The following is an 11,989-nucleotide window of genomic DNA, read 5'->3' as shown; positions in this document are numbered from 1 at the left end:
AGACAATGCAGGGCTTAGCCTCACCACCCTGAGACCACCACCTGAGCCGAAACTAAGAGTCCAACGCTTAACCACTGAACCACCCAGGCGCACCTAAAGATTTTATTTTTAAATAATCTCTACCCCCAGCGTGGGGCTGGAACTCATGACCCCTAGATCAAGTAACACGCTCCACTGACTGAGCCAGCCAGGGGTCCCTGATTGTACATTTTGAAACCACTTAAACTCTCTATAAACATCAGCCATTACTGAATCTCCACATTGGTTCCTTGGTAGGGCTTTAGGAAAATAAAAAGCTCCTTATCAGTATAAGGAGTAAGGAAGACCCCTAATCTCATCTCAACGCTGAAGTCCAGAGGGCCTGGCCTTTACAGTCCCACCGCTAGTCAAGAGCGAAGCCGAGAGTGTTTGGTGGGCGATCAGTGCTGGGACCAGATTACGGACCCAGGGGTCCGGGCTAAACTCCATGTTTTCTTTTAGGTCAACCGTCACAATCCACAATTCCTGCTAGGGACTAAGGAAACGCAACCCCGAGAGACGATGAAGTGGAAACCGAGACACAGGGTGTGTGTTGTTGGGGGGAGAACGTTTGAGCCAGAGAGGGAGGTTGGAGCCGGAGGGACCAAGCGTCTGGTGCAGAAGGGCAATAGGGCGCAGGAGCTTGCCATCCTGAGTGAAAGTGGGGCCCAATGAAAGGGGCCAGCCAGAAGAATTTCGGTTCCCGCCCCGCGACTCCCGGCTTTGACTACGGTTGCGTCCGCAGACGCCCTGGGCCCCTCGCTCCGCCCCCAGAGGTTAATCAGACTGTACCATACCTTTATAGGGGTGGAGATGAATCGTGGGCTAGTCCTGCAGGGCGATTCAGAGACTTTACTAGAAAAAATGGGACTATATATATTACTCGCAAGGTTATTAGTTAATATGCTTCCCTCTATCTGTTAAGATTCTCTATAATCCCTGAAGCGTTGTAGGAGTCCGGCCATGCTCCCCCCTTTCCTTTCCACATTTGGTGTATTCCACCGCGGTACGTAGGCGGGGAGGCGTACATAAACCCCGACGCAGGAGGCGGGGCTGCTCAGTCCTCGAGGCGTCGGTGCTCTGTGGTGTTGGAATCTTGTTGCTTGTCGGCCTGTGCGCGCGTGCGCGGACATGGCCTCAAACGGTATGTAAGGGCGCGAGGCGGCGATGGCGTGCCAGCCTGGGGCTTCGTTACTTCCCAGCTGGGTTTTTATTTTTCGGTCGGACCTGGGCGGCGATCGCGTGTAGGGTCTTCTCGCACCACTGTGGCGGGAAGCGGCGAGAGGGGTGGAAGGGGGAGGCCAGTGTCGCCATTTTGTTTCGCTCCTCTGGCGCTTTGCGCGGGGTGAGGGGATCTTGCCTTCGCAGCCCCTTTACTTGAAATGGGATTTGAGAAGGACGCTTCTTGGTGATTTGAAACGTGAGGTACAGATGGAAATGCTCGGTCCCGAAGCCTTTTTTCCCCTCGTTCCCAGCCGGGATCTCGGCCCCGCTTTGTCGCAGTGCTGCATCCGGGCACTCGGTGCGCGCACGCGCTCTGCTGGCCCCTCCCCCCTTTCTCGCGGCGCGAACCCCCTCCCGCCTCGTGTTAGCCCTGCTTTTTGTCGCGATACCCTCCGCTGGAGACTCCGCTGCGCGCGTCCGGTGTGGGCCTCGCCCCCGGGGTCCTTCGGGAAGGGGCGGGACCGCCTGGTTCCCGCCTCGGTTGCCACGCGGCCGGGGGCGGAGGCTCGGGATCGGGGCCGTGCGCCCGCTTAACGGTTTGGGGGAGGCCCTAGGGGGTCGTCTAACGGACTTGGGACCGGGCCCGAGGGTTTTCCCGCCGAAATTTCCGCTTTCTGAGGTGGGAACCGAAAGGAACGGCCGCCCGAGGCCACACCCTCTCCCGGTCCTTTGCCCTTTTCCTGCGGGGGAAGCGCCTTGTTTCCTGTACTGAGGAGATGAGTTGATCTGGCTGGTGCGCCTTCAGTGGGCGCGATTTAAGAGCGCTTTCGCTACCCTTGCTTTGCCGAGACTCCCCACAGCCCCGGGGAAGGCAAGGTAGATGAGAAAACGGAATCGTTTGGAGCCAACGGGGCTCGGGATTTGAGTACCGGTTGATGGGCCTCCCAAGGGGAACTCTTTGATCTCTGTCATTTGGGTTCAGAGAATTCTCTTGGCTACCTGGCTTTGCACTAAAAGGCCACTTTGCCATTCTCCGAGATTGGGCAAAGGGTGAAGAATGGCCTCATTTGAGACGCATCTGTTTTTTGGACCTTGATTGAGAGTGGAGGCCACATCCCCATCATTGCTGCCTCCTGCTTGCATTAAAATGTCCTACTTAAGTAAGTTTGTGACTTTAGCTTGACTGTTGGTGATACCTTTCTACGGAGTGGGTAAGAAAATAAATATGTGTGGATTTGTGCATTCCTGACATCAGTTGAATTTGCAGAAAATTGTAGTTTTCCACCAAGATTCCATTTTTTCCCCCAATAGTAAGACTTACCCGTGTCTGTAAAAGTTTGGTTTTTCTTTCATTGTAAGAAAACTTGATTATGACCTGCCAGCTTGTCCTTCCTCTCATGAGGGAATTTCTGCCTTTCTTGCAACATAGTTGATGTTATCTGGAGGCCCCAGGGCTTGAGTTAAGAAATTCAATTCTATTCTATCAGGGATAGTTGAAGGTAATGTAATTGTGTATTTTCTTTTGCAGACTATACCCAACAAGCAACCCAAAGGTGAGTGTCATTTCAGGGCTTCCAGTTTGTAGAGTGGCAAGGGGTGGCTTAGGTATCTTTTCCTGATTGCACTGTTTTTCTTTTTTTCCAGCTATGGGGCCTACCCCACCCAGCCTGGGCAGGGCTATTCCCAGCAGAGCAGTCAGCCCTATGGACAGCAGAGTTACAGTGGTTACGGCCAGTCAGACACTTCAGGCTATGGCCAGAGCGGCTATGGTGGTTCTTATGGACAGACCCAGAACAGTGAGTCTCTTTTAGTGGGTTACCCCGCCTCTTCCTGTTCTTCTTGAATGTAGCTTTTCTTAATCTTAAGCAGTGCTGAAATGTTAAAACTTGCTTTCCCTTTAATTAGTCTGTAACTCTTAAAACTTCTGTGGAATCTGAATCTTTTCAAACATACTTAATTGGTTTTTAATTCTTTTATTTTTGACTATTTATCTTTCTGTTTATGCTCTCCTTTTCCTCGTTTTCCCTTAGCATGACAATGAAATGTGGGGGAGAGTATTCCCTAAGGGGAAAGTTTTAGGCTTTTCATACAGGGAGGGGATGATTTGCTTTAAGATGTTTGAAGTTAGGCTACTATATATTACTATGGTACACAAGGAGGGGAATTTGCCCTGAGATCCTGATATGTAAATATTGTGGGTTGCCCTGTTTGTTCTGCACACCTGTGAGCAGGTTAAAATGCTGTTAATGAATAGGACTCTCTTGGGTTATGATTAATAGTGGTCCTGGAGACTGGCCTCGGGATAGGTGGGATGAGATTGGCACTCTGAAGTTGGTAGTTAAGCCTTACGGTGGAAGGGGAAGGGCATCTTTGACCAAGAGTTAAAAGACTTCCAAGTAGCTTCTAGGAGGCTGACTTTTCAAGGGGGTAGTACATAATATTTTCATCAGCTTGTTCTCTCCCTTTCTCATAGTCTTTGTGACTTCTTTTCTTTTCGTTGTAGCAGGCTATGGCACTCAGTCAGCTCCCCAGGGATATGGCTCAACCAGTGGCTATGGCGGTAGCCAGGGTTCTCAGTCATCTTATGGGCAACAGTCCTCTTATCCTGGCTATGGCCAGCAGCCGGCTCCTAGCAGCACCTCGGGAAGGTAAGGAGTTTTGTGGGGGAGGCCTGGAATATGGTTAGGGCTGAATTGATAAGGAATGATGTGATTAACAACAGGAGCAGTTAGGGAGTAATGGTGGGGGGAGGGGGGAGGAGTCTTTGTAATGGGGGTTGGGTACGAGAATGGGATGTGCCAAACATGAAGTTTTAGACCTGCTGGCATTATGATTGTTTTTTTTTTTCTTTTTCCTTAGTTATGGTGGTAGTTCTCAGAGCAGCGGCTACGGGCAGCCCCAAAGTGGGGGCTATGGCCAGCAGTCTGGCTATAGTGGACAGCAGCAAAGCTATGGACAGCAGCAAAGCTCCTATAATCCCCCTCAAGGCTATGGACAGCAGAACCAGTACAACAGTAGCAGTGGAGGTGGTGGCGGAGGGGGTGGTGGAGGTGAGGGGTCTTCAGCTTTGTTTCATCCCTGTTTTCTGTAGAGATTTATATACATTGTGTGGCCCCTTGCCCTAAAAGGTTCTTAAAAATTTTGCTTTCTTGTTTCTTAGCTGTCTTCATTTCCATTATCTTTTCTCTTTCGGCACTGTTTAATGCCATGTGCGTTTTTTTCTTTAAAGAATCCTTTCTCTTCTGACAGGTAACTATGGCCAAGATCAGTCCTCCATGAGTGGTGGCGGCGGCGGTTATGGCAATCAGGACCAGAGTGGTGGTGGCGGTGGCTACGGGGGAGGCCAGCAGGACCGTGGGGGCCGCGGCCGGGGCGGTGGCGGTGGTTACAACCGCAGCAGCGGTGGCTATGAACCCAGAGGTCGTGGAGGTGGCCGTGGAGGCAGAGGCGGCATGGGGTAGGTGTTCTTGTGAGCTAGGGAGTAACATCAGTGGGGAGCGTGGAGGGTTGCATGAATCTCCCTTGAAGCTCAGTTTCTTAGTGCATGGTTAGTTTTATTCTGGGGATCTATGAGGGCTTGGAGTTGGGGGCATTGATGGTTTCTTCGTACATCCCCATTTTTTTGTGAGAATTTGGGAGCCTGAACTCTCACCCACACTTCTCAATAGAGATTTGAGTACTGACGCTTGCATTTCCAAAGAAAAAGGAAAAAATACATAGGTGTATATGGATTGGGAGTCATTGATATCCTAGGCAAGAAACATGGAAGTAAAGTCTTCTTTCTCTGCAAGGGAAACCGATGATCCCACTCCTGGTAATAGGGAAACTTGTTACATGTATTCCCATGTGTCCTCTAAAGGAGTTGTTAATGCTTAACCAATGACTTCAGCTTCCAGGAGTTGGCTACTCTTCCCGTATTCTGTAGTCATTTGAATCCATGAGCTTGATTTGCAGTAATTTGCCTGGCAGTAATGATTTTGTGTGTGACTTGGTTTATGGGGCTGTCTGAAGTGTGCAGACCTTTTGGACAAAATACGCTTGACAGTGGTATCCGATCTATTTGCTCCACTGTCCCCCTCCCCTGGTTACTTGCCCAGCTGGACTTTCTCTTTCTTCCCCTTCCCGCTATAGTTGATTTGAAGTAGAACCTTAGATTTAATGTTAAAGCATTGGTCAAATCTGTTGGTAAATACGATTTGAAGGATCCTCCTCTGTCTCCCTCTGAAAAGGGGAGGAACGTCAGTGTGTTACTCCTTTTTTGGAAAAAGTAGGTTTTTTAAATGAGAGTTTGTATATGGTAAGTATTTCAGAGGTGGGTGGGGGCAATCTCAAAAACCGTACAAAAATAAGGAAAACTCTTGTGTGCGTGTGTTTAATGCAAAACTTTAAAAAAGAAAAACAACTGTTATGTGACTGTTAACTTGCTCTGCATTTTATGTGCCACAGGTATGAAAGGTGACATTGCAAAATACTCCGCTCTTCTCGCAGTGTAGAAGGGGTGACCCCGGGGGTGGGGGGAGATAAAAAACAGCTCAGTAGTTAGGATAGGGCTTAGCTAAGTTTGTCTTGCTTTAAGGGAAAATTGCCTTTGGTTTTGACTTTTTATGGAATGGGGTTGGGTCTGCTTGCTGCTTTCAAAGCAAAAACCACAAAAATGTGTTCAGGGCTACCCCAGCCTGGTGTGAAATGTCTTCTGGGTGAATTGGGGGTAGGGTTTTTAAACCAACTACTGGGTTGTCAACCACTCTCGACAAGAGGAAAAAACATCTGCTACATCGGAAGAACGACCAAGGAAAATGGGTCATTTTTTTTTCCAGAGGAAATAGATATATAACCTTTTAAAAGCAAAATCCTTAAAAACCGTGTCTGAGAAATTGCACACGTGTGTGTGACATGCTCAAAGGTCAGACAAGCGGTGGTCAGGAAGGGGAATGTATTTTAGTAGCCACTTGTATCTTTTTCCCAAAACACCTATCCATGTTTGGGGAATGTTAAACAAAATCAAAAAACGCCCTTTTGTAGCCGTTGGAAGCTTCATGTCCTTTCTTCTAACTTGTCTTCTCCAGCGGAAGTGACCGTGGTGGCTTCAATAAATTTGGTGGTAAGTGAACAGAGTTTCCAAAATTCCCAACTCCCAGCAATGCTTTGTCTGATTGTTCATTTGCAGATGTCTTAGCGTGTTTTAAGTGTCAAAGGTTTTGAAGTGTCCAGAACCACCTCCAGAAAGGGGTGGGGTAGAATGCTACCTGCTGCCAGATGTGTGCTAACCTGGAGGCAGGCAGGGTAAGACTCAGCAGTCGTCTGGTGCCAAATTGGTTTGACCCAGGTTAATAAGAGGTGTTTAGTAGGCCTCTGACAGGAGTGTTGCCACCCCTGGCACTTAGTGACCACCATTATGAGAAACTGGAGAGTGTGTGCTGGAACACGTGGTGCCAACTTGGCTTTAGGATCCTTTTGATCAGTGTGTCCAAGGCTAGTGTGTGTGTGTGTGTGTGTGTGTGTGTGTGTAACAACCTCCAAATGTTTTAATTCTGGAAGGGGGATGTGAAATGCTGCCCTGCCCTGAGGATGGTGAAGTTGGTATATATTTATATATTAAATGCTGAATGGTGTCAATGCAATTCTACATATATGTACTTAAACTCAACTCAGATGGGCAAATAGAAACTAGCTCTGGGAAGGAAGGTGTGGACTACTACAAGAAAGGTTGGGAGCATGTGTGGCTCATGGGAAATAACCAGGTCTTAACAACACAAACTGAATTCATGGAAAAATGGCAAATTTGAGAAGTCTCCCAGTAAGCTGGAACTTTTCTGGTTTGGTTAACTAACAAAAAAGGTTTCTTGATTTGTCTCAACATTTAAAGCCAAAGGCTTGGGTTCATGATTTAGGTGTCATTGAGTGTGGGTACAATATTTATATATGGTGAATTCAGATAAACTTTGGTCAAAGATGGTCTCTGGAAAAAAAATAGAGGCTGCATTATGGAAATAAGATTTCTGGTCTGTTCCCTGGGACATGCTTTAAAAATACAATAGTTACTATGTATGTTTTTTTATTTTCATGTGGTTGGGGAAACAACATGGTTTTAAGAATGGTTTGTAAAGATGAAATTAAAAATTATTCCACAAGGGATAAGTGTCTTTGGTGTTAAAAGTTTGGAGAAACTGGCTGGATGCATATCACATTGCTGGTGGTGAGCCCATTTCTCTCTGGGGTGAGAGAATAGGGCCAAGCTATGAGTTGGTTTTGTTAACTGCAATGGGTCTCCCTCCTGACCCCCCCCAATCTGTGCTGAGGACATTTCCCAGCCTGAGCTGGGGGAGGCAGAGTTTTCTGAAGTGTGGAGTTGTCCCTGTGGGGACTCAAGTTACATACAGATCTTAAGGGGCCTGTGTGTGTCTTCCCCAGCCCTGTCTAGGATTTTCTCTGGGCAGGCAACCCAGGACAGGGTTTGGATGAGGCTGTGAGCACTTAACTGATAATTTTGCAAGAGTTTGGATTGGTGTTAATTTTTTTCCTTGTTTGTCTCTTCCTGTTGACTAACAGCTTCTCTTTCCTTGTTTGTTTTTTTTTTTTTTTCATGTCACTTAAGGCCCTCGGGACCAAGGATCACGTCATGACTCTGGTGAGTCCACAGCTGGCATGAAAGAATGGCTAATGTGGTATTGAGACTTTTCTTGACTGTTCTTTGACACTTCAGGAATCTGAAAAAGAGCAGGGATAGAGGGGCTCCTGGGTGGCTCAGTCGGTTAAACGTTTGCCTTCTGCTCAGGTTGTGATCCCAGGGTCTTGGGGTCAGCCCTGCATTGGGCTCCCTGCTCCAAGGGGAGGCTGCTTCTCCCTCTCCCTGCCACTCCCCGTTTGTGTGCTTTTACATGCGTGTGCGGGTGCGTGTTCTCTCCCCCTGTCAAATAAATAAATAAATAAATACAGTCTTTAAAAAATAGAGGGGCGCCTGGGTGGCTCATGGGCCTTCAGCTCAGGTCATTGATCCTGGGGTCCTGGGATCGAGCCCATCGTCAGGCTCTCTGCTCAGAGGGGAGCCTGCATCTCTCCCTTTGCTTAGTGTTCTTTCTCTGTCAGTGAATAAATAAAATCTTAAAAAAAAAAAAAAACGGGGTAGAGAAGGAAAATGAAGGGAAGGGGAGTTTAGGTGTAGTTATAATTAGCAGTGATCTGTAAATGAGTATATATCAGAAATACCTCCTCAGTGGTTTCTTTGCCCAGCAACTTAGAGGGTTTGGGAGGATCCTGACAACCTGTGTTTCTAACAAGTCGAAGAGATGGTGGTATATTTGTGTAGACCATAATCTGGTACTGCTGATTTAAAGCAGTGGATTTTAAAAATGTGGATCATGACCAAATGAGTAAAGGCAAAAGACCCATAAAGGGAAGGATTTAGTCTCTTTCGGTTGTCTGTTGGATTTTAATATAAAAAAGGTTTCTTACTTTGGGTCTTCAGTTGAAAATTGACACACACTGGTGTACTTACCGCGTGATCTTGGGCAGTGAACTCCTGAGCTCTGGTTTCTTTTATGGATATTAACACCTTTTAAAGGATACTTGTAAAACTAAATTTAAATTTGTGAAATGGCTCTCATACAGGCACTCAAATAATAGAAGGGAGGTGGATTTCTTTCATTTGACCTTAAATCACATTGGTTTCATTTTTTTTCTTTGAAAGTTTAATATGCAGTATTAAAGTTGGATTAAGAGTCACTGACTTGTTTTACCTTTGCTGGTTTTCTTCAAATTCACATTTTTTTTCCGTTGAAGCAGAACAGGATAATTCAGACAACAACACCATCTTCGTGCAAGGCTTGGGTGAAAATGTTACAATTGAGTCTGTGGCTGATTACTTCAAGCAGATTGGTATTATTAAGGTACTGTGGAACATAGTAGGTGCTTGCTTCTCTGTCGGTGCTGCCGGCTTTTGGATTTCACACGTTAGTTAAAAAAAAGTCTTAATTGTTGTCAGCTTAATTTGTTGAGGAAAAAACGTTAGATTGTTGCATAGTTGATAAAAATAGGAAGTGTCTTAGACCTTTGAATTTGTAGTTTTATATTTAGTTTTATTGGTCAACATTGAAGTGAGATCTTTGCATTGACTTTAATTCAAGATGTATAGTGAGCTACAAGACTAACTGGGAAGAGGAGCTGAAATACGGTTATGAGAAACCTCAGGTTCTTGAAGGAAGGTGGAAGGTGGGTAGTGCTGCCTTCTGAGACTCATGTTATGTTGTTGCTTTTTCAGACAAATAAGAAAACAGGACAGCCCATGATTAATCTGTACACAGACAGGGAAACAGGCAAGCTGAAGGGAGAGGCAACAGTGTCGTTTGATGACCCACCTTCTGCTAAAGCAGCTATTGACTGGTTTGATGGTATGTATGAGGAGGCTGGTGTGGGGCGGGTGGGGTAGGGCGGCTAGCCTTGGGAAACAGGTTATATTTTGAAGGTTCCTTTTACGTCTTCTAACACTTTTATCTGCTACTTTATACAGTTGACCATTTAACAACACGGGGGTTGAGGGCTGTCTGATGCCTGTGCAGTTACGAGTCTGCATATAACACGACTTCCTGAAAACTCGATTATTTGCCTACTTTTGACTGGAAGCCTCATTGATAAGTTGATAAACACACATTTTGTATATTGAATGTTACTAAGACAAGTATAAAGAGAAAATTCATGTAGTGTACTGTGCCATATTTATTGAAAAAAATCGGCATGTAGGTTCTAACCCATGTTCAAGGGTAAGCAGTTGTCTTATATCATCTGATTATAGACCTTTTCAGGAAGCTGTAGTCTTCTTTTGATGGTACCAAACTTGCTTTTGGATCCACAAATCTTAGTGAAAGGTCTCTTTCTATGTCTTCATTTCATTAGGTAAAGAATTCTCTGGGAATCCCATCAAGGTCTCCTTTGCTACTCGGCGAGCAGACTTTAATCGGGGCGGTGGCAATGGTCGTGGAGGCCGAGGGCGAGGAGGTGAGGAGCTACTTCCTGCTGCTGGTATAAAGAGGTGATGGTAGAGTAAGGAGAGGGAGAGGATGGTAAGGTTGTGTAGGAAAAGGTTAGGTTAGGCTAATCAAACTTGGAAGGGGAGAAGACCCATATTTCTGTCTTTATTAGGACCCATGGGCCGTGGAGGCTATGGAGGTGGTGGCAGTGGTGGTGGTGGCCGGGGAGGATTCCCCAGTGGAGGTGGTGGTGGCGGCGGCCAGCAGCGAGCTGGTGACTGGAAGTGTCCTAATCCGTGAGTGAAACTTTTTTTCTTAGTCCTTTAAATGTGTGTCGTTTGATATTATGGCAGAGTTGGGAGGTTTTTAGACAAATGTCAAGGTCACACTGATGGGGACACATTTGGCTGAGAGCCTACCTAATTAAGGTTGTTCTAGTGGAAAAGATACTGGACTCAGTTCAGTTATCTGTAGTTTTTATTCTGGTTGTGCTCCTGAGAAGCCTTTTTTGCCTTTTTGAGGCCCCTGTTTCCTCACTGTTATCTCTGAGGTCACTGGAATCTTTCCTAATTCTGGTCTTGTTTACTCCCATCTTTCCAAACTAATTTTCTTTATTTTTCTCAGTATATGTGAGAACATGAACTTCTCTTGGAGGAATGAATGCAACCAATGTAAGGCCCCTAAACCAGATGGCCCAGGAGGGGGACCGGGAGGCTCTCATATGGGTAAGAAGGGACAGAACTGGTAATAAGGAGTTGGGATCACAAAGCCCCCCCCCCCAAGATTTTATTTATTTATTCTAGGCGGGGGGTGGGAGGAGGGACGGGCAGACTCCACGCTTGGTGTCCATGCTCAGTGTGGAGCTTGAGGGCAGGGCTCGATCTCACAACCCTGCCTGACCTGAGCTGAAACCCAGGAATCAGATGCTTTAACTGACTGAGCCACCCAGGTGCCCCAGAAAGCCCTTAACTTGAAGCAGGGAGGTTGGAGGGTAGGAGGGATTTGGGGGTATATGATCTATCCTGTTTTTTTGTCCTAGGGGGTAACTATGGAGATGATCGTCGTGGTGGCAGAGGAGGCTATGATCGGGGCGGCTACCGAGGCCGAGGCGGGGACCGTGGGGGCTTCCGAGGGGGCCGGGGTGGTGGGGACAGAGGTGGCTTTGGCCCTGGCAAGATGGACTCTAGGTAAGACTCTTAAATTGATACACGTTTTGAGGGCTTGATTGGAAAGCTGAGATTATCACCATAGTGGGGTATGGAAGGAGGGTGAGAGAAGTATTCTGGAGAACTAATATGTAGATCCACATTCACATTCTGTACTTGTAAAGAGGAGGCCTTTCTTGGGGTTGGGTTAGCGGGAAGGGAGGATTTTGGGCGTTGGGTGGGTGGAGAGGTTGGCAGCTCAGACCTAATAGATACTCTCTCTTGCAGGGGTGAGCACAGACAGGATCGCAGGGAGAGGCCGTATTAGCTTGGCTCCTGAGGTTCTGCAACAGCTTTTCTTCTTGTACCCAGTGTTACCCTCATTATTTTGTAACCTTCCAACTCCTGATCACCCACGGGTTTTTTGTGTCGGACTATGTAATTGTAACCATACCTCTGGTTCCCATTAAAAACCATCGTTTTAGTTAAATTTTTTTCCTCTTCCCCCTCTTCACTCCACTGGAGGATTGATATCTGGGTCAGGAATGTGGGGAGTTTTTCTTTTTCAGATCATCCTGCCTAGCAGGAACTGGAATAATTTGTTCCTGCTTAGCAGGAACTGGAATAAAGTGTTTGATACTTGGTCCAGGGGAGAAAAAGTCAAGTGGCATCTTTGAAAGTAGAGATTAAAACTTTTCT

General features: G+C 46.7%; 1 protein-coding gene across 5 annotated transcripts; it reads left to right on the top strand.

Annotated features, from left to right (window-relative positions):
- Positions 1-1,079: 1,079 nt before the first annotated feature.
- On the top strand, positions 1,080-11,780 carry FUS (FUS RNA binding protein). 5 transcript variants are annotated; one of them, XM_045786070.1, is made up of 15 exons: positions 1,080-1,162; positions 2,711-2,735; positions 2,827-2,978; positions 3,689-3,830; positions 4,042-4,232; positions 4,432-4,639; positions 6,249-6,283; positions 7,778-7,810; positions 8,965-9,068; positions 9,440-9,569; positions 10,072-10,173; positions 10,318-10,441; positions 10,770-10,870; positions 11,185-11,332; positions 11,579-11,780. In XM_045786070.1, the coding sequence occupies exons 1-15, from the start codon at positions 1,150-1,152 to the stop codon at positions 11,616-11,618; spliced, it is 1,548 nt and encodes a 515-aa protein (XP_045642026.1). In that variant the 5' UTR covers positions 1,080-1,149; the 3' UTR covers positions 11,619-11,780. The 5 variants fall into 5 exon arrangements, with proteins under 5 accessions (XP_045642026.1, XP_045642025.1, XP_045642028.1 ...); XM_045786069.1 differs by having other exon boundaries at positions 8,962-9,068; XM_045786072.1 differs by having other exon boundaries at positions 3,686-3,830; positions 4,042-4,208; positions 8,962-9,068.
- Positions 11,781-11,989: the final 209 nt, after the last annotated feature.

The sequence above is a fragment of the Ursus americanus genome, chromosome 2 (genome assembly GCF_024610735.1).
Source record: "Ursus americanus isolate L20-20 chromosome 2, mUrsAme1.1.p, whole genome shotgun sequence".
Classification (NCBI taxonomy): Eukaryota; Metazoa; Chordata; class Mammalia; order Carnivora; family Ursidae; genus Ursus; species Ursus americanus.
The sequence above is the reverse complement of the archived record's forward strand: the minus strand, read 5'-3'. Positions and strand labels throughout refer to the sequence as shown.